This window comes from Nelumbo lutea, chromosome 4, assembly GCF_056320005.1.
Source record: "Nelumbo lutea isolate HS-2025 chromosome 4, American lotus-T2T, whole genome shotgun sequence".
Taxonomy (NCBI): domain Eukaryota; kingdom Viridiplantae; phylum Streptophyta; class Magnoliopsida; order Proteales; family Nelumbonaceae; genus Nelumbo; species Nelumbo lutea.
In genome coordinates this window covers 27857515-27877640 of record NC_142687.1, presented here as the reverse complement: position 1 = coordinate 27877640, position 20126 = coordinate 27857515, and the positions used below count along the sequence as shown (strand labels likewise).

Genomic DNA, 20126 nt, shown 5'->3' with positions numbered 1-20126 from the left:
TAAGACGATGTTGTTTACTGATTTAAGTTCATGATTTTAATCGTCAGAGAATTATTAGGGGGAAAAGAGGCAATCTTCCTGACTCCTGAGCCCGAAAACTCACTTGGCTACCTGACAACATGGGAAAATCTTCCATGCTTTAGAACGTAGACAGAAATTCATAAGACTTATCGACTAAATGATCAATCCAGTCCGTTCATCAATTAGACGAGAAAGCTGAACCACTGCAGATTGGTCCATAAAAGTCCTGCGGACAGCGAACATGTAGATTTTTATATTTTCCGGATTCCATTAGGATGTTTTCACGATCTTGTTTTTTAATTTACCGTCAGATAGGTTTCAGAGGCATCAATGTCGACGATCGATTCTATTCCAACGGTAGAATTCAACTCAGTTGTATTTGTCCCAACTCCCAACATTGAATCAATATCTTTTTCTGAATTATTTATTCTTTTGGTAAACTAAATTGTTTAATAATTATCCTGAAAACAATTATTAAATTATTAGTAAATATAAATGAGGGAGAAAGAAGCTTGCTTGAGCTTCGGGTCTTCTTCTTCTCCTTTTCTTTTCTGGCAGCAGTGAGTATTTAAGGTGTTTCCTTTTTCTCTTCTGTCAAGCGTTCGGCGAGTGGATCGGTAGAGAGAAAGGGAAGGCGGAGCATAATTGTACGGACGAAGTCGCACAGAAGATGAAGATTTTCGTCAAGACTTTGAAGGGAACTCACTTCGAGATCGAAGTGAAGCCTGAAGACACTGTACTCTTCTCTACCCTTTCTTTCTTTTCTTTTCTTTTATATATCTTTATTAATGCAAAGTTATCTTTCCTCTGTCGCCCTGAAGATATGCCACCAGTAGATTAGCACTTCTTAACTTAGTCTGATAATCTTGTGTTACAAGTCAGGGGGATTAGGGTTTTTCAAATTTCCTTTGTCTTGTTTTATTGTGAATTTCGTGTTTTTTTTTTTGCATGTCATGGACTAAATGATCGCATGGTTACAGAATTACGGAAAAGGCTTGCGAAATTATGATCCACTTACTTTAAAGTTGCTTTTTTTTCCCCAATTTTCTTGCATGATTTGTTTTGATGTTCTGGTATTGGAGATTTTCTTGTACATGTATTGGATTGCATATTTGGACGTATAGATAGTAGGCGAGTTGGCCCGAACTTGTCACTTAGTTGGTCAACATTCTGTATCTCAACCATTAAACCGTTGTCTCAATTTTACCATCCAGGCCAGAAGAATATGAACTAAAGTAAAATAAAGTTAAGTAGTTTGCTTGGTATACTTGATAGTTTCATGCATTTGGATGTTACGGTTTGTTAATTGTTACATGTGGGTTAACAATTGGCCTTAGGCTAAAGAGTGGAGCAGGTTTCAGGTCAGCAATTAGGATAAATCCCAAGGTTTTTTATGAAGTTTAACCAGGCTTATAATGTTGTCAGCAGCATTGTTTGCCTGGTTGGATTTATCACTAGGTTTCTGAGAGTTGAAGATTTATCACTAAGCTTATAATGTAGGGACTGGGATTAAGGTAATTAGTGTTGGTTTTGAATAGGAGTAGCTCCAGTATTGCGTGTACTATTCTAAATTTGATCAATATCCAAATTCAACATATTGATTAGTGATATTCTGATGCACAATTGATTTTCCAGTGACAATTTTGTCAAACAATAGATGCATTTTTTTTTATATGTACCAAATCCATGTTTAGTGAACTGACCTAATTTGATCCACTAGCACACACGTTCTACTCCAACTCAGGTGCTTCTATTATTGAAACATCATATTCAATTATAGGGGCCTATATGGAATTGTTAATGCAGTTGGGACCAACATTGGGTAATGCCCTTTTTTATATGGAATACATGGAATGAAGTGTTCTGGCCTATGTACTCTTCTGTATACAAATGGAAAGTTTACCTATTCCTATTGTAAACACCCTTATGTAAATTTTTTAAAAATTTCCTAACAAGTTTTTGCTGATAATAAAGATAACAAGTCTGACAAGTCAAACATTTCTGGTTAACAATGGGAGTAAGTCTGAGAAGTGAAACCTTTTCTAAGTCCAATTGAAGGAGATTTAGAATTTAAACAACTAGCAGAAGGGTTCAGCAACACAAGTTATTATCATAAGACTACTTTTCATTGCCCATGTCCATGCTTGACTTATACCCTACCCATAATTTGGATTCATTAAACAACTAGCAGAAGGGTTCAGCAACACAAGTTATTATCATAAGACTACTTTTCATTGCCCATGTCCATGCTTGACTTATACCCTACCCATGATTTGGATCCAACTTGTTTGGATCATGTTCTAGTTGCACTGTCAGGTACTCAGGTTTGAATAAGGTTTCTAGCTAGACCTACATAAGCAAGCATTCATTTTGGAAAGAGTGTTAAAAATTCACTTCTTCATATTATAGGTGTCAATCATACCAGTTTATGGTGATGATGTCCCATGTCTGCTCCAGTGCTCCCAAATAAAATCTTCTTTCCAGTCTCTCTCTCTCTCTCTCTCTCTCTCTCTATCAGTTAGTCTCTTCACTCTCTTGTGAAATTAGTTTATCAAATGTCCACTTTTTCATGGTTCAGTTGTTCTGTCAAGTACCGTGCCTTTGGAATATCTGATATTCTAGGAGGTCCTCATTTATGATAATTTGCATGCAATAATGGTCTGCAGGTTTTCTAGGAATGACATTTCAAAAATAAGAAACCCTTTTCCTTGGTATGGAAGTGGGATAAATACATGGCAATATGTCATTATATTCTGGCATGCAATACATCAACCAATTGAAGTATGGGCTTTAGCCTATCGTAGATTTATATCAGCATGTTCTGTTACCAACACTAAAATTGTTAACTTTGTGCCTTATTACTTGAACTTTCTTCAAGTCACTTTGATATCATACTACAGCTCAACTGGTCATACTGTCATGATTATTCAGTCAATGGTATATGGCGTAGAGATCCCTTAGAATAGGATTAAGATGTGCTGAACTTTTGTTTCATACATTGCTTCTGTTTCCATTTAAAGCAATAAATGGACTATTTTAAATCAGGGATATTATTTCTTTTGTATTTTTTTTGATAAATGAAGAAATGTATTAATCACAGAACATAGGAGATACAAGTGACCCAGGAAGAGGCACAAGGTGCAACCTCTTCAGAAAAGCCAAAAGAAGATTCTTAAAAATATTTTGAATAAGTTACAAGGTAGTCCAAAAAAGACTGTCCCGAGAAACCCTTTGTTTGGCTAATGAATCCGCTATAGCATTTGCCGATCTGCTCACCCATTGGACACTAACGGTCATGTTGCTAGTCAGTCAATTCACTTTTTTAAGTTGGTCTCTATAACTCCAAATGGCAGAATCTGGGTTCAAGAGCCATCCCACCACCACCTGTGAGTCACCTTCAACTAAAAGATGCTCCACCCCAATCTGGTTTGCAATCTGAATCCATGTACAACAACTAGTATCTCTGCTCTTTTGGAGTCACCCACACCCATTGGTCCTGAATATAAGGAAACAATGTTGCTATCCTTAATTCCTTATTTCTTAGGATCCGTCCTATACTCGAAGGTCCTGGATTACCCAGACTACTCCCATCAAAGTTCATCTTAATGACACCCTTGAAGGAGTTGTCCATTCTACCACTCTATTAAACCTCCTAGAAGAAGTAATAGCCACTGCTAGCCAATACCTCCGAATATCGTCAAAAGAAAAATCAACAAAGAAGTCTAAAATTTTCATCCAATGGATTGCCCTTATCAATATGCAGTCCTGCACTTCAGGGAGATTCCTTTCCTTTTCTAGGAATATTCTGCCATTCCTTTCTTCTGAAATAGTCCACACAAGAGCTGCTCTGATACATTTCCACATAATTCTCCCTCTTCGTGTGCGCCACCTGAAATAAGAAGGATTAACCACCTACATCCAAACAAACAAAAAATCCAATTCCATGAAGCTACAACAAAAGGACAAGATATCAGTAAGTGGTAACAATCCTCATTCCGAGATTTACAAAGAAAACACCAGTTAGGGGAAAGACATAAGTATGATTTCTTCTTTTGCAGATTTTCCAAAGTATTGATCTTACCATTGGTACACTTCCCAACAGAAGACAGCAATTTTAGAGGAGATCGGCCTAGTCCAAATTTCTTTAACAAGAAATTCCCCAGGGGTAGAATTGAAGCAAAGGGATTTGAAGAAAGATGCACAAGTGAAGGAGCCTTTTGGGGTGGGGATCCAAATTTTTTTGTCAGGTTTAGTAGGATCCAAACAAATAGACTCAAGTAATAGTAGTAACTCAGAAACGCAAGAGGATTCTTCACCCCTTAACCCCTTACGAAAGCCAAAATCCCAAGACAAAGATAAAGGAAAAACTGGGTTAGGAAGAAACTCAGATACTGGGTCTTTTTTGTAAAGTGAATGAGAGTAGAGAGAGGGGAAGAGATCTTTGAGGGATTGGTTACCCGCCCAAGTATCTTCCCAGAAAAGAACTGAAGAAGTAGAGCAAGCTTCATACCTGATTAGACTAAAGAAACGGGGGAGAATGTTGTGTATAGCCTTCCAAGGTGTTGAGAGAGTTGCTTGACGAGATACCCCAGCATCCCAACCATCCTCTGAGCAACCATGAATGCTAGCCACCACCTTGGAAGGCTATACACAACTTCATTCCTATGAACTAAGTTCCCTATCTCCGGGCCCCCTTCTTCCTTGCTTCGACAAATTGTATTGCCAATTAAAAATTATTATTATTATTATTATTATTATTATTATTATTATTATTATTATTATTATTATTATTATGTATTTTAGCCAAACGAGGATTTATAATCAAATGCTTTGTTGGTTCATTTTCTTTATTTAGCTATTCAACGGTTGCTTCATACTATATCCCTCTTTCTCAAACAATTTCCTGCAGTTTTAAGATGCATTAGTAGTTATCTTCTTCTTGAATAGACATACTTAGGGAGGTGCCTCCTGCTTCTATCTTTTCTTGGGATATTAGTTTGTTTTGGTAGTAGCTGTAGATATTACAGTTTCTCACTGTATTTTGTGAGACCATTTGTTGATTGTAATTTAAAGTTCAGTTAAATGACTTTCCTTCTTAGAAAGAAGACATACGTACTAGCTGTATATGGTCTTCTTGAATTTTAGTTGGTCTCTGTCAGCTTAATTTTTTAAATATCCCATGTAGGTGGCTGATGTGAAGAAGAACATAGAATCAGTTCATGGCCCAGATGTTTATCCTGCTGGACAACAAATGCTTATCCACCAGGGGAAAGTTCTTAAAGATGCAACAACATTGGATGAAAATAAAGTGTCTGAAAATAGTTTTCTTGTCATTATGTTGACGAAGGTAAGAGTTTTTTCTTTCTATGTACAACCATCTAATTTAATTCTTCTTTTCACAATGTATACATGTAAAAGTTGCCTTTGCAGATATTTATCAAAAAAAAAAGTTGCCTTTGCAGATTTTGTTGCTTATGAATTGTAAGATGTATTGCCCAGGAACACCTCCAGAACTTTCACTGTGGGGTGGGCATGATTAAGCTAAAATCAAAGAGAGCAAACTACAAAGAGTGATGATTCATGGTGGCATTAGAAACAGGAAGAAAACAAGTCCCTCCTATAGTAATTTGTAATTCATTCACATAACATATGAAAAAAGATCAACATGATCTCACGAAATAGTATTTTTTCACACATAAGTATTTCAAGCTGAAAACAATTGGCTGTTATGCATAACTTGGCTGATATCAGCTATTGTTCTCTTTGGTTGATGACTTTTGTGAGAAAGGTCTGCTTGCTAGCTGACAAATTTCTAGTTGAGTCTGGTAATGACCCTGCTGATAAGTTCTAGTTTGTCTTTTCATAGAATTTTATGTTCGGTCAAAGAATTGTCCTACCATTGTGGTTCATTTCCACTGAAGAGTCTAGTTCAATTTCAACTACAATATCTCAAGTACTATTGCTTTTCTGTTGAAATAATGGTGAGAGAGCACATAGGAGATTGGACAGGAGGTGCCAATTATTGAAGAGATCCATTGCATTGCCTGATGACTATTATTCATCAATTGGGAGCATATATAAAGATGATGCATTTGACTGATGCCAAGTCTCATCTATGGTACCTGCCTAATGTACTAGTGCTGGACAATATGCACGCCTGATGAACATTTCTAATGTATATTTAATAGCATTAACACTTTTAACTAACAAACTGAAATAGGTACATCTCCTTTTTGACAAGGCAGTATATCCATACTGATTAGTCAAAAACACCCTTATAATTTGACATTTGTCAAACCAATAGTGGTTTCTTTGTTTTTTTCACTGGGATTTGCCTGATTTGTCAAAAAAAGCATGTGCCTAAATCATTCCATTAAAAAGTTGTGAGCATTAGAAGTTTATTTAAATTTGGCTAGATGTAGAAATTGAGAAATGACTTGTAGATATGAAATCATTGTACAAGAATATTAAAATGGACACTTATACCTGTACCCATATCTGAGATCTTGGAAGATGGGGATTTATATCCCATTTCTCGTAGTCATGTTGTGCCAGTATCCTCATCTGGGTTATAGGCATCCATTGGATGCAAGCAAAGTTTTAGATGGAACATGGAACCAATTTAGGTAAGCAAGCCCCTTTTGATTTTCTTATGGGAGATCCACGTTCTACTGTTTGGTTTTTGAGTTGATAGCAAACATTATGAAGAACTTGAGAAAGTAGTCATTCTGATTTCCTTATCTGGTCACATGGCTATTGTTGATTTGGTTTTTATTTTATTGTTTCTATTCGCTATCAGGAGAATTTTATTGTTTTTATTCTATTATTTACATTCTGCAAAAAATTGTCCACAATTAATCCTCTTCAGATCTAGTTTGGTAACTATGTTCTTATTAATGTCAAAGCTAAACTTATTGATTTTGGTGCTGAAATCATGTTAGAACAAGGGCTCATCTGCTGGAGCTTCAACAGTATCAGCTGCACCCGTAAGCCAGGTAAGCTCAAACACATGGTATCCAAAATTATATTGCTACTGTTTTCTTCTCTTTTATCTTTTTTCCATACACTACTTACTTTCTTTTGCATCTCTCTCCTTCATGATTATCATTTTTATAGGTTATCTTTATCATTATCATTATAGTTTAGTTTGTTTTTTAGTTACTGATCAAGGAAAGAGTAAAAACTTAAAACAATTATTGGTAACAAAGATTACTTTATCAAATTAAATAATACTTCTCTACAAACCGACTTTTGGTTGGTCTTTAGTTGCTTTAGTGTCATTTGCAATGATTATGTTTAATGCCATTTCAAAAAAAAAAAAAAGCAAAAACAATAACAAAACATGATTCTGATAAAGAAAAATAATAGTATCAAATTCATGATTCTTGGTTATGCGGTGGGTTAAGGGTACAACTTCAAAGACATTTTGGTGGTTAACTTCAGTCTGGAGTACATGCACACGAACTCTCAGACACATGTTTCATCTTTTTTTATCTTACAAAGCATATAGAATCAACAATATTATATTAGCATATCTATCAAAAAATCAATAATATATTAGCATGTTGAACACCTTGCTCTACCAGCATAAGCCATAAGTACCTAATGGGTAAAAAAACATTATCACAAGTATTTGGCTTTTTGAATCAATGCTCTCTTTACGATAAATTCACATTAATTGGAACAATTTGGGCATCCAGCAAAGAATTTAGTGGTTTAACAATTTATTCTAAAGCAACTTTTTCAGAGCAGGATTGGAGCTGTTTTTTCTTTCTGTATAAATTGATTGCTTATTCAATGGTTAATTGGGAAAAAGGGTTATCTATGTTTCTTTTCTTTTTGTCTTTTTCTGAATCTTTAGTTTTTTGTCATTTGAACTTTGTTGGTTCAGTTTCATGTTGTGTATTGTTCCTTGTATTTGGACCATTCTCGAATGTTTGGGTTTCTAAATTTATCATTGTTAATAAATCCCTTACTATTGTCATTAATGATCGAACGAAAAAAATATATTAGCATTGCCTGTTTCTTATCCTGTCATCATTCATACTTAATGAATAGAAGCCCTGTCAGCTTGATAACTCCATATTCTGAAATTTACAAAACACATGCCACATTTGTTGAGGGCCTTGAGGCAGACTTGAATTGTCAAATACCTTTGCTTTCAATAGTTATTTATGGTTATCTGGAAAAATAACTTAGTTGTGTTGTTTTCTTTTATAATTTTGAGCTTGGATGAATTAAGTAACTTTTGAAGCAAATCTCAAAACTGTTCAATTAAGTAGGTTTCATGTGTTTTAGAGAGGGTGGATGACTTCTTTCAAGTCTATAAATTATGGTGCCCTTTAATTGGATGGTATTAGAGATATAATTTGAATTAAATGTGTGTTTTTGAGGTGCCAATATTGGTACAGTTCTCCCTTTTTCCTTATTTCTCTCTCCCCACTCCCTCCAACCATCAATCAGAAATTCTCTCTTCTATCTATTCTGAACTGCATATTCCCTACTGTAACTTCCCATTATGTCAGATCTTATTCTTCTTCCTATTTAATTATCTTTCTTAATCAAGCATTACAAATCTAATATTTGTTTAAGATAAAAAAAGTTTCCAGTGTATGGCTCCCAAGACCCTACATAGCTGGGACCAATGTTGGGTAATGGACTTGTATTTCAGCTGTAGACCTTCTACACCTTCAAGTCTAACCCCTCTGCTAACCTTCCATTAGATAAACCTCCTTTATGTCTGTCAGGAAGGTTTTAATTGAAGCGGCACAGAAATGTTAATAGAATGATTATATCCTTGTGTACACAAAAAAGCTAAATTGATTGTATATAAATGATTTAGATCATAGCATTAGCAGATAAGTTATATTCCAGAAGTGCCATAATGATGTTTTATGCTTATTTAGTTACATATTGGAAGACCATAATTAGGGATGTGAGTGGGTCAGGTTAAGTGGTAAACTGACACTGATCTGACATTGTCATGTTAGGGTCGGTTCAGTGTTAATTGGGTTTTGGGTTAAGGTGACCCCATGCTAAACCCAACTCAGTGTTGCAGCATTGATATACTTGTATATATAAGTTTGATTAAGTGTAGTATATATGGGCCAGGTTGGGTTGGATTCAATAGGCCCTTTTCATTTTGTCAGGGTAGGTTGGGTTCGGGTTGATGTTGCTTTGGGTCAGGTTTGAGTTGAGCCAAACCCATACTGGACCCAACCCATTGACATCACTCTCTATAATGTTTATTCAAAAGTTCATATTACCATGTCATAGAAGTCTTGCCCTTAAACTTCAAAACAGCCACAAAGAAGTTGTTGATAATACATACCTACAAGCCCCTTCATCTCTTATTAAGCAAAACATGATTTTATTTTAAACCTTAAAGTAAGACTTCATAACAGTCCTATGTTTTCTAGTCTGTCGGATTTTAGCTTCTGTTTATTCCCCCTTCTTCCATTTGAGCAACTTGAGTGGAGGGGTTTCCAGCCTTCTGACATATTAGTATCATTCTCCTTGATCATTGTTCCTTGGTAAAGAAAACTATGTTAAATTCTTACAGAGTCCAAAACTGATTAAAAAATTGTTTTGAAGATTAGAACTTTGATCTTCAACTATTCTTGTGATGGGAACCCTATTTCATATTAATGCATAAAACATGTCTGTAACATGAGACATCTCAAGCTGTGAGGCATGTTCCTTTGTGCTTTGGATAACTACTCTGCTGTAATTTCTGTTTCACATAATAATACAATTTATAAATTTTCTTATAAAAAGTGTTCCTTTGTACTTTGGAGCATATTAAAGTTGAGATTTGTGTCCTTGTCTAAGTTTGTAACTTTGATAAACTAAATGGAATAAAAGTGCAACTTTAAGCTCTACAATATTGCTTCTGTTTGTGACCTCCTGATACTTTCTTGTCTTCTACATGATTGGATATTTGATTCCCTTCTGTATATCATTTCATATGGATAGTGGTTTTTCAATCGTCATCATTTGTTGCAGTCCTGGGTAGTTTGAATTGGATCCACCAAATTCAATGTCTAAGTGGCCAAGTCAATAGATTTTGGGATGTTTCTGATTTGGAAGAAATCCCAGTAGGATTGTGGGTCGGGTGAGTTTCTGATTGAGGCACAGTCAGAGCCTCAGAGGCCTAGTTCCTAAGTCAGCTGATCTAGCTGTCTGGTCCACTCAGGGTTTTGGAATACTGTAACATCTTCCAGGTTATTGCTTATTCAAGTTCTTGAGGTTTCAATTGAGTCGTGTAACTGATAGAGATGCAGTTTTTAACATTTAATGTCACAGCAGGAAGAAAAGAAAAGAAAAAAAAAAGCATTGCCACTTCATTAGTGAAGAATTATCTTGTTTAAAGTTTGTCGTTTTCTGAACTGATTTAATATAATGCCTTCCATATGCAGGCCCCACAAACAACCTCTTCCCCTCCTACAGCAACTTCCCAAGTTACGCCAGCAACCTCAGCTCCGTGAGTTTCTTCATTTACTTTCTATTGCATTTGAGTGGCCTTTGTACCATTATACTTTATATTGCTATTGGTCAACTTTTCTTCATTTGTCAGGTCACCATCAGTTCCTCCACCTGCACCTACCCCTGTCACAGCTACCCCTGCTTCTACTACTGTCCTGTGAGCTCTCTTCTATGTCTTACATACATATAAACATATATGCATGAGCATGAGCATATGCACAAAGGCAACCAAACTATGGATTTCTGTGGTTTATTCTCAAGATGACTGTCTATATTACTTAAGGCATTGGTAGGGTTGCTGGGGACATTGAGGAAAGTCAGGTTCCCCGTGCATGGGAACTGGGCGGGTTCCAAAGCATTTGCTCTTTTTCTGTACCATATTATGTTTAGTTATAACTTCTATTCTGCATAAATGAATTATTCTTCTTGATTGCTGTTCATATTTTGTTGAGGCAGTGCTGGCACAACAGATGTCTATGGCCAAGCTGCATCAAATCTTGTTGCAGGAAGTAACTTTGAGGAAGCTATTAAGCAAATACTTGATATGGGTGGTGGGAGTTGGGACAGAGATACTGTTGTCCGTGCTCTACGTGCTGCTTACAACAACCCAGAGAGGGCTGTTGAATATTTGTATTCTGTCAGTCTTCTCATCTCTGTTTATTTCATTGCTTCATTTGTTTACTTGGATAAAATTTAGCTTCAGATCAATTGGATGGTGTTTATTTTTATTTAATATTTGTACACCAAGTTTATTTTCTGGTCAAGGTAATTGTTCCTTCAAGCTCGGATTTTCTGCACTTGTCTTGCCATCCTTACCAATTATCATGCACTTCCATTCAGTCTATGACAGATGGTCCCATTACATAGTTACATGTGTAAATACCCATGCATGTGAGACCACATATAATGGGGAACCTGTCACAGACTGAATGGACACGACAAGTGCGGCAGATCTGAACTCTGTTCATTGTGCATACTGTATATGGCATGTCTATGGATTAGTTGGGGTTGATCCCACAAGATAAAGGCCATTGGACCTTACTTTGTCATTGCAAAAAAGGCCGCCATTATTGCCAAGACAATAAGAGGCCAGTTAGAGCGTACTCCACTGGTTACTTCTTTTTTTTCCTTTTCTAGGTATAGATATTCCTTAGTGATAACTCACCCAGCAAGATAGGGTCATTAAGGAAACCTTTTCTTTGAAATTGATGAATAAATATCTTTTTCTTTTGTTTCTGTGACTGTCAGTCATGCACTCATGTGGCTGGGATTTCTCTCATGGTGTTAATGCACCTTGGTTTAGGGTTTCTTTCTTCTACTTATTTCCATTTCTGTAAGAACACCTTTCTTTTGAAGTTTAAGCTAACGAGATCACCTTTGTTTTGGTTTGCATGTTAAACCTGTGACCCTACTCCAAAGTTTGAAAATGACTTATACACCTCCTTTTAATATTTTCAAAATGACCTGCCCAATACTTTCTCTACTGTTAAAGCTAAACAGCTATATATGGGTTCCTTTGTAAGACCATTCATTATGACTTCTATATATTCTTCTTTTATTTATCTATCTATCTATCTATCTATCTATATATATATATATATATTTTTTTTTTTGGGGGGGGGTGTATTTACACATATACTTGTGAGGGGATTGGATGGAAGATATTTGATTTCTTCCATTAACTGTACTAATGATGTAATTTTCTATTCTAACATTCTCTCTAGGGAGATAGAACAACAGTTTCTCTTGATACATGTTACTTATATAATTGATTTTTACTGCATTTGTAGTGGAGCCTTCCCCTGTTTTCCCATCACAAATGAAGTGCAGATTATTTTGTGATTTTACTGATATTGTTTTTCTGATGATTTGTTATTGCTTTTATTTTTTATCTGTTGCATGTTTCAGGGCATCCCTGAGCAGGCAGATGTTCCTCTTGTGGCTCGGCCTCCTGCCAGTGGTCAAGCTGTAAACCCTCCAGCACAGGCTCCACAACCAGCACAGCCAGCTGTTCCTTCCTCTGGACCCAATGCAAATCCTTTGGATCTATTTCCACAGGTAGGTAAAGTAATATATTAAGTTCTGCTTTATGAAGATTCGTGGTGTCTTGATGAGCTTCCTTCTGTTAAACAGGGCCTTCCCAATGTGGGTATTACTGCTGGTACAGGGACATTGGATTTTCTACGCAACAGTCCACAGGTACCTCTTTATCTAGCTGCTAATTTTTTCCCCAATCCTTAACAACCACTCAAGGTACCTACATCAAGATAAAGGGTATGAGATCCACGTGAGATATGACTCATAGATATTCTATATTGAATAGTGACTTAAGTACTCATTGTTTAACAATGGATATGTTACTGAATAGAATGGAATGGTGAAACAGGATTTATGTAGCCAACCTGGTATCTGGGACAAGGCTGGATGATGATGATGATGATTATAAGTAGTGCCTTAGTAAGCATAAGGCTGCTTTAGAAAGAGGCATATGCATAAATTTGTTTTATAAAATGGTTAACTATTCTGTTTTAGACACTATACATAACAAGCTTAATATCATGTTTATGCACCCCCTTGGCATGTCATAGCTGACATAGAAACCTACACTGGATAAATAATATTATCCATTTCCACAGGAAAGTTCTTCTACCCCGTTACTCTGCCACAAGCAAAATGAAAATACTTCACTTTGCACTTATGAATGATTCTGCTTCTGGTTAGAGCAACATTGTGACAGAGGGAGACTCCTTGATCCTAATGGAATAGATTTATTATGTGTTTGGTATAGTTTCTGTTTATTAAATAAACGTTTGTACTTGATTTATCTTCAAAATCGAGAAAAGTACTTGATAAACCGTTTATTGACAACTAAGTGCCACTAGGCGTCATTAGGCGCCACATCAGCGGAACAGTGAATAAACTTGCACGTCAAAACCCACTTTTGTGAATATCAATACGTTACGCGTACGGATGAACATGAGGAGAAAAATGCTGATTTGGTGATGACATGGTGGCATTTTGATAAACGCCTATCATGAAACGTCCATGCTGAAAGTGATGGATTGTGGACATCTAGAGGGGATTGGTAGGTTTGACCTTATTATACCAAGGCATGGGTTTATGTTGGACAGGAAGCTATCAAAAAATTCACTGTTTTCTTTTGTACTGTAGCTCATGCAAATGGGTACCCTGAAAGGTGAATTCTGTATCGTTGCTCACAAGAATGGATTGGTAGTCTTGACCTTATATGGGACTCTCTCCATGGCCTGGGTTTATGTTGCCAAACTGCATCAATCACAGTAATAGTAGCATAGGGAATTCTCAACAAATTCAATGTTTTCTTTTGCATTGTATTGGTTCTTGCTACCGGTCATTTTAATAGCTGGGGCCCCTTTTCTTCATAAAAGTATCCCCTGATTGTGTATTTGTGTTATTGATCAATCAAAAATTGATGATAGGATGGGATTATAGATGATTTGTCCATTTTATTTATTGGATGGCTCTCTTTCATTCACTTGAAGGAATGGCATGAGCAATCTAGGCAACATGCCTAATCATTCCTTCAATTTTTTGGATTATCTTTCAAGTGTGTGAATTGATTCCCAAAACTAGAGGAAACGTTTCAAAAGCATGACAATACAAAAAACATTTTAGGCACAAATGGAACTAAAAGAGGAAAAGATAATAAATTAACTAATTAAGTGATGGAATATCTTATGTTACCTTTCAAAAGAAATGTTCCTGCAAACCTGTGCTTTTGGTAATGGTACCTCCTAACATTTGCACTCAAACCTGTCTCCGGTTGAAACAGATGAGAATATCTAAAGATTTGGTTGTTCTAACAGTTTGTATGTGATAATATATTTTCTCTGTTGCAGTTCCAAGCTTTGCGAGGTATGGTGCAGGCGAATCCCCAAATCCTGCAGGTCCTTTATTTTCTTCTGGGCTTTCATGTACTTCCCTTTTTTTGTTTCCTTCGAATATCTTTGACGTTTTTTTGTTTTGTGGTGTAGCCTATGCTTCAAGAGCTAGGGAAGCAGAATCCACACCTAATGAGGCTTATTCAAGAGCATCAGGCTGATTTCCTCCGCTTGATCAATGAACCTGTTGAAGGAGAGGGGTGAGACATGTCTATAATATTGCTTTCATTTCATGAGTTGATGGTTGAATATTTTTTATGCCTACTATTTATCAAAAACCATATTTTTTATGCCTATTAATATGCTGGTCAATGTCTACCAGGAATCTATTTGGACAGATGGCCCCGGCAACTGTGCAAGTCACTCCTGAGGAGCGTGAAGCCATTGAACGTGTAAGTTTACTTCTACCTTGTCAGAATGTGATTTTATGGTGCCAGTTAATTTGTGCTGATTTCAGGGAATCCTTAACAACATGGGGCGACTGTTGGTTGGATGAACACTTGTTTATGTATATACACTAGCTCATATCAACTGAAACAAAGTATACTAGCTAATGAATCTGGATTATCCCATCATCTTTCTACATTTATGTTGACCCTAAGTAGGGGTGGCAATTTTTCCCAACCCGCTGAACCCACCCAACCTGCCCATTTACTTGGCGGGTTGTGTGATCAACCCATCACCCAACCCACCCATTTAAATGGGTTGGGTTGGGTTGTGGATAACCATTGGGTTAACCATTATAGACATAAGTATTAATTCCTTAGTATTTTTTTAATTTTCTTCATTTAAATTAAATAATTTATAATTAATGCATTCATTTTCTATTAATAATTGACTAAATTTAGTTTTGTCTTGAATCAATACACTTCACCTGACATAAATCCAAATCAATTTCACCCGATTTCGGACCAGTTCAACGCGGTCTGACCTGATCCAACATATACTGATCCGGGTTGACCCGAATCCGAAATAGACCCCAGGCAGGATGGTTCGGTGCCGCTTGCTCTGTCCGATTTGGGCTGTCCGGTCCAACCAAAATTCATACACTCTGACCCGACTCGTTACAAGCCGATCCGGGTCGACCCGAATCCAAAACGGTTTTGGGTGGGATGATTTGGCCTTCGCGTGCTTTGCCCGATCTGGACCGTCCCATCCAACCAATATCCACGACCCGACCCGATTTAGCTACATTGATTCGGTTTGGGTCAGCTGGTCCGGTCCCAAACCCGTGCACAAACCTGATATGGTTCGGTCCAAGTCAATCCACCAATAACTGAACCGGTCTGGTCTGGTCCGACCAGATTGATCCAGATCTAAACAGTTCAACCACCCTCGAACCTAAGTGGTTTAAGTTGGTTTGACCAATTTGAACCTAAGTGGTTCGGTCAAACCTAGAATCCGAACATAGTCAAATGGCTCGCCGCTTGTGTAAAAATAACATGCATGTAATGTGATTTGAACCTTCACCACTTATGTAAATAATAACTACAATAACCACCAAGCTACAACCAACTTATTTGTTAAGAGAGAGTTTATTAAGTCCATAATCATAAGATTAATGGGTTTGGGCGGGTTGGATTGGGTTAAAGCGAGTTTGGGTTGAACCCAATCCATTTAATTTTATATAACTGGGTCATTAATGGGTTGGCGGGTTAGATGGGTTGGGTTGAAACTCAACCCAAACCAAACCAAACCCAACCCAACCCGTCCAATTGCCACCCCTAACCCCAAGTGACCCAAAGTCCCAATAATCAACTCTTAGCTTAATAGTAATATTTTTGGTAATTGGCATTGCTTTGTATGAATTTCAATTGGTATGCTTTGTATGGATCTTAATCTCTTTTTTTCTAAATTGGGAAATCTAACTACCTCATCTAGAAATTGAATATCATTGGGATGGTTGCAGTTGATGGATGTGTCAGTTCAGGTGAGTTGTGTTAGGTCAGAGAATTCTCAACTAGCCCTTTGGTTATCAGTAGTTGGGTTGACTTCCTCTTTGAATCTATAGATGATGTATTACACGGTTTTTAAGTGAAGTTTGAGGTTTACTATAAGGTTATGGCGGCTTGTTGGCAAAGTTCATATTTGACCCATTAGACCCACTATTTAAGTTTTTTTTTTTTTTTTGATAAATCACTATTTAAGGGTTGTGCTATTCCTAAACTGAACCTCGAATGTACTGTGAGGTCCCGGTGCCATTTTCAGCAGTGATGATTTCATTCCATCCTTTTGCCCTTTGAGGGAGCACCTTTGAATTACCGTGTTAAGCAAAAAATTCAGTACCCATTGTAGTTACAGGTGGGTTGTCATCAAGGAAATGCTGATTAGAAATAACCATTGAAAGATCTGTCATCCGCCAATCCCGAAAGATGGGTTTTTTTTTTTTTTTCCTGATAAATCCCTTGTGTCAAGTTGTTTCTTGGTTCCATTTTCAGTAGTTTGCTTTACACTTTCAACTTTGTAGATTTTCTAGATTGGTAAATTCAACTTGGTAACATGTCCTTCCTTGCTTATCAATTTTAAGCTCTAAAAGATAAAATGATTTTTCAAATGGTTGTGAGAACACTTGTTTATATTAGTATGTTAGTGTTGATGCTGTATCTTTGTCAGCTTGAGGCAATGGGCTTTGATCGAGCACTTGTACTGGAGGTATTCTTTGCTTGCAACAAGAACGAGGAGCTGGCTGCCAACTATCTTTTAGATCATATCCATGAGTTTGAGGAATGAGGCAAGGGTAAATAAAAATGGGTTTTTCCTTCATTTTTTTTTTTCTTTTAAACTTTTTTCCCCTTTTCTTCCTGTGTCCCTGGTGGTACAAGTCTGTAATGTGGAGAATGTGGTAGTTTTTCTTTTCTTTGGTATTTCTTTTTTTTTTCTCCATTTGAAGAGTTATTACAATATTTATATACATGGATGGGAATGAGTAACTGTGCATAATGTTTTCACAAAAGTTCGTCGGGTAATGTTGCATTTGGATCATTTTGGCACTTGTTTGCATATGATTCAATTCAAGAATCATTGGAAAAATGTTGAGGAACAGGAATATTTTTTTTGCTAAAAGAGGAACAGGAAAATTTAAACTCTTCAAGAATTCGTGATTTGACATTCACTGTAGGACTTGTGAATTTGTAATGACTTTGGCGCGCCTGGCCTTACCATACTGCTTTTTATTTTGGGTCATTTAGTAAAACATCCCCTATAGGCTATAGCTTCACGTATTTACTACACCTGTCTGGAAAGCGAAAATGGTTTTTTTTATTCTCAAAGTGCCCTAGCAGTTCATATCAAGCTTTTGGAAAGAAATAATGTTAATAATGTTTAATTTGCATATCTATCAAATGTTTGGTTTTAGTAGAGGAAGAGATAACAATGGCATCTGGGGTTTTTTGTTAAGAATGGCCATTTATCAATAAGCATATTAAGAAGGGATTTTAGGTCGTTTTTCCAACGTTTGCAGAAATTTGAATTCATTTAATGAAGTAAATAAAATCGAAATTACTTGATTTCAGGCTGAATGGTATGGGAAATTTTTTGAAATTTCATTCAAATAGGTATTTAACTGAACAAGCAATAATGTGTTTTTGGTCTGAAGTCTATTGCTTGATAATTTGATATATCTGAAACATTTTATGAGGCTTTTGGTTGATACAAAATTTGTAATTTTTTGTCTCATTTCTGTTCACTGACGGTCCATTTGTATCACCTTCCTCTTATTTTGAAGGAGCTACATCATTTAACTTCCACTTTATTTTCTCTTACAAGCAAATAAAACAAAGTCGGATCTGAGGCAAAAGTAGGTCAAATTTTCACACTATTTGTACTTCCATGCGTGTATACCAAATCATTGCACACAAACTGAGACTTTAGTTTCCACTTTCCACACCAAATGCGTTGGCATTTTAGATTTCCTTTAGGCTCCATTTGGAAAGAGTGCAATGTGCAAATGCCCCTTCAGTGCATATTAGCACTCTGATTCAGTTTTTCTAGCATTTGATAAGAATGAATCTGACCCTGCTCAAGAGATACAAATGCATCTGACTCTCGTCAGGATCCATTCTCTTTTCGGTAACCTCCAGATGCTGGAGTATATAATGCCAGTATAGATGGAGGCTTTAAAGATGACAAAGGTAGTTTTGGTGTGATAATCAGAGTCAGCACTGGTTTTAGCATCGCAGCGTACTTTGGTTCATTTTTGTTTCCTCGGCCTTTCAAGCAGAGGCCTTAGCAATTAGACAAGGTGTGGATCTAGCTTGGTTTGCTGGAATTGTGAGATATATGATCGAAATTGACTGCCAATCATTAGCTCTTGTTCGCTTTGCAGTTGGCATTTATCTTTTGGCCTTCTTCATTTGTAACAGTGCAGTTTATTTGGGTAAGGCTTGGGTAAGTAAGTGTACTTACCCATGTTCTTCTGATTTTCAGGATTCTTAAATAAATAATAAAATGACATTTCTATTCACAAAAAAATAAGTATTAAAATGGATAAAATGGTCCTGTCATGTTTTGTAAAAGTTTCTCTTAAGTGGGAAATTTACTTGTTCACGTCGAGATGGGTAAGTTCAACTCAGGAAAATAAAGGTAACTTTATCGTGGGGCCCCCTACTTAATGCAAAAAAGATCATAGGAAAGAATTACCCATTGACCAACTTTCTCATGCATATTTACCTACAAAATGGGGCTTTTGGTGAAAGACATTTCTTGTGTTGTAGCAAACCTAAACTACTCTAATTTTATTAACATAAGTTGAAACATCGCTATTCACAAGCTAGCCCAATGGGGTCTTTATCTTTTCGATTGCCCAGATTGGATTGTCAACAATGTCTTCGAACAATCAACATTGCCCATATTGGATTGTTAACAATGTTTTTGAATAGTCGTTGACCTGGATGGTTGGATTGTTTGGCCTGGGAGCTGTCTAAGCAACTGGTTCCATTTTATCCCAAACCTAGTTTTTGGCTAAAAATCGTTGAATTGGTCAGCGGTTGATCCGTCAACCCGTCAATCCATTGACACCCATCCAATATGTACAAATAGATTTTGATTTAGGCAAAATCCAATCCAAAACCGATCCATTGACACCCTTAACAACAACCACAATCTGAGTTCGCCCAAATTGAACCCAATTTGAAATGGATTTCCCACATAATATTCTGGATGTGTAGGTTACAGTACTTTTTTAGCTTTCATGGGCTACAATGCATTTGCATCGATCATATGCCCAAACAGTCAAACCTAGCACATTTTCTTTATCTTTTATTTTTTAAATGAAGCGTAGCATTGGAAAACATATGTGGCCATTTCTTAGTTATGTGGAAAGCGGTGTATGTACGTTCATGTCCATCCCTATTTAAGCCGTTATGATCCATTGCCACCTCCTAGTCTTAGTCTAGTAGTAGCCCCCTTATAAACCACATTCTGCCCGTGGATTTAGCATCAATGCATGTTTAGGATTCATTCCACCCCTAGGGTGGAGTTAAGATTTCTAAGGGTGGAGCAGGATTCATTCCACCCCTACCAGCATTTCAACCCATATTTCTAAAGAAATTCTTGGGTTGAAATGCTGCTATGTCCAGCCTACAAATCTCACTGTTGGAGAATTTAATTTCAGCATTGCAAGAAAGCAAGCATTTTGGTTGTATATTCTGGTTGTATTCCTTTCTGACCACCATTGCAAATTTATTGAGGTTGTGTGTTGGT

At 36.6% G+C, this 20126-nt stretch overlaps 1 protein-coding gene across 1 annotated transcript; it reads left to right on the top strand.

Annotated features, from left to right (window-relative positions):
* Positions 1-428: 428 nt before the first annotated feature.
* On the top strand, positions 429-17379 carry LOC148854807 (ubiquitin receptor RAD23c-like). The gene is made up of 12 exons (XM_088984619.1): positions 429-757; positions 5207-5368; positions 6963-7016; positions 10440-10504; positions 10598-10663; positions 10963-11143; positions 12415-12564; positions 12640-12705; positions 14385-14432; positions 14520-14626; positions 14749-14818; positions 17040-17379. Exons 1-12 carry the CDS (start codon positions 692-694, stop codon positions 17154-17156), a joined length of 1152 nt encoding a protein of 383 aa, XP_088840745.1. The 5' UTR covers positions 429-691; the 3' UTR covers positions 17157-17379.
* The last annotated feature ends 2747 nt before the right edge of the window (positions 17380-20126 follow it).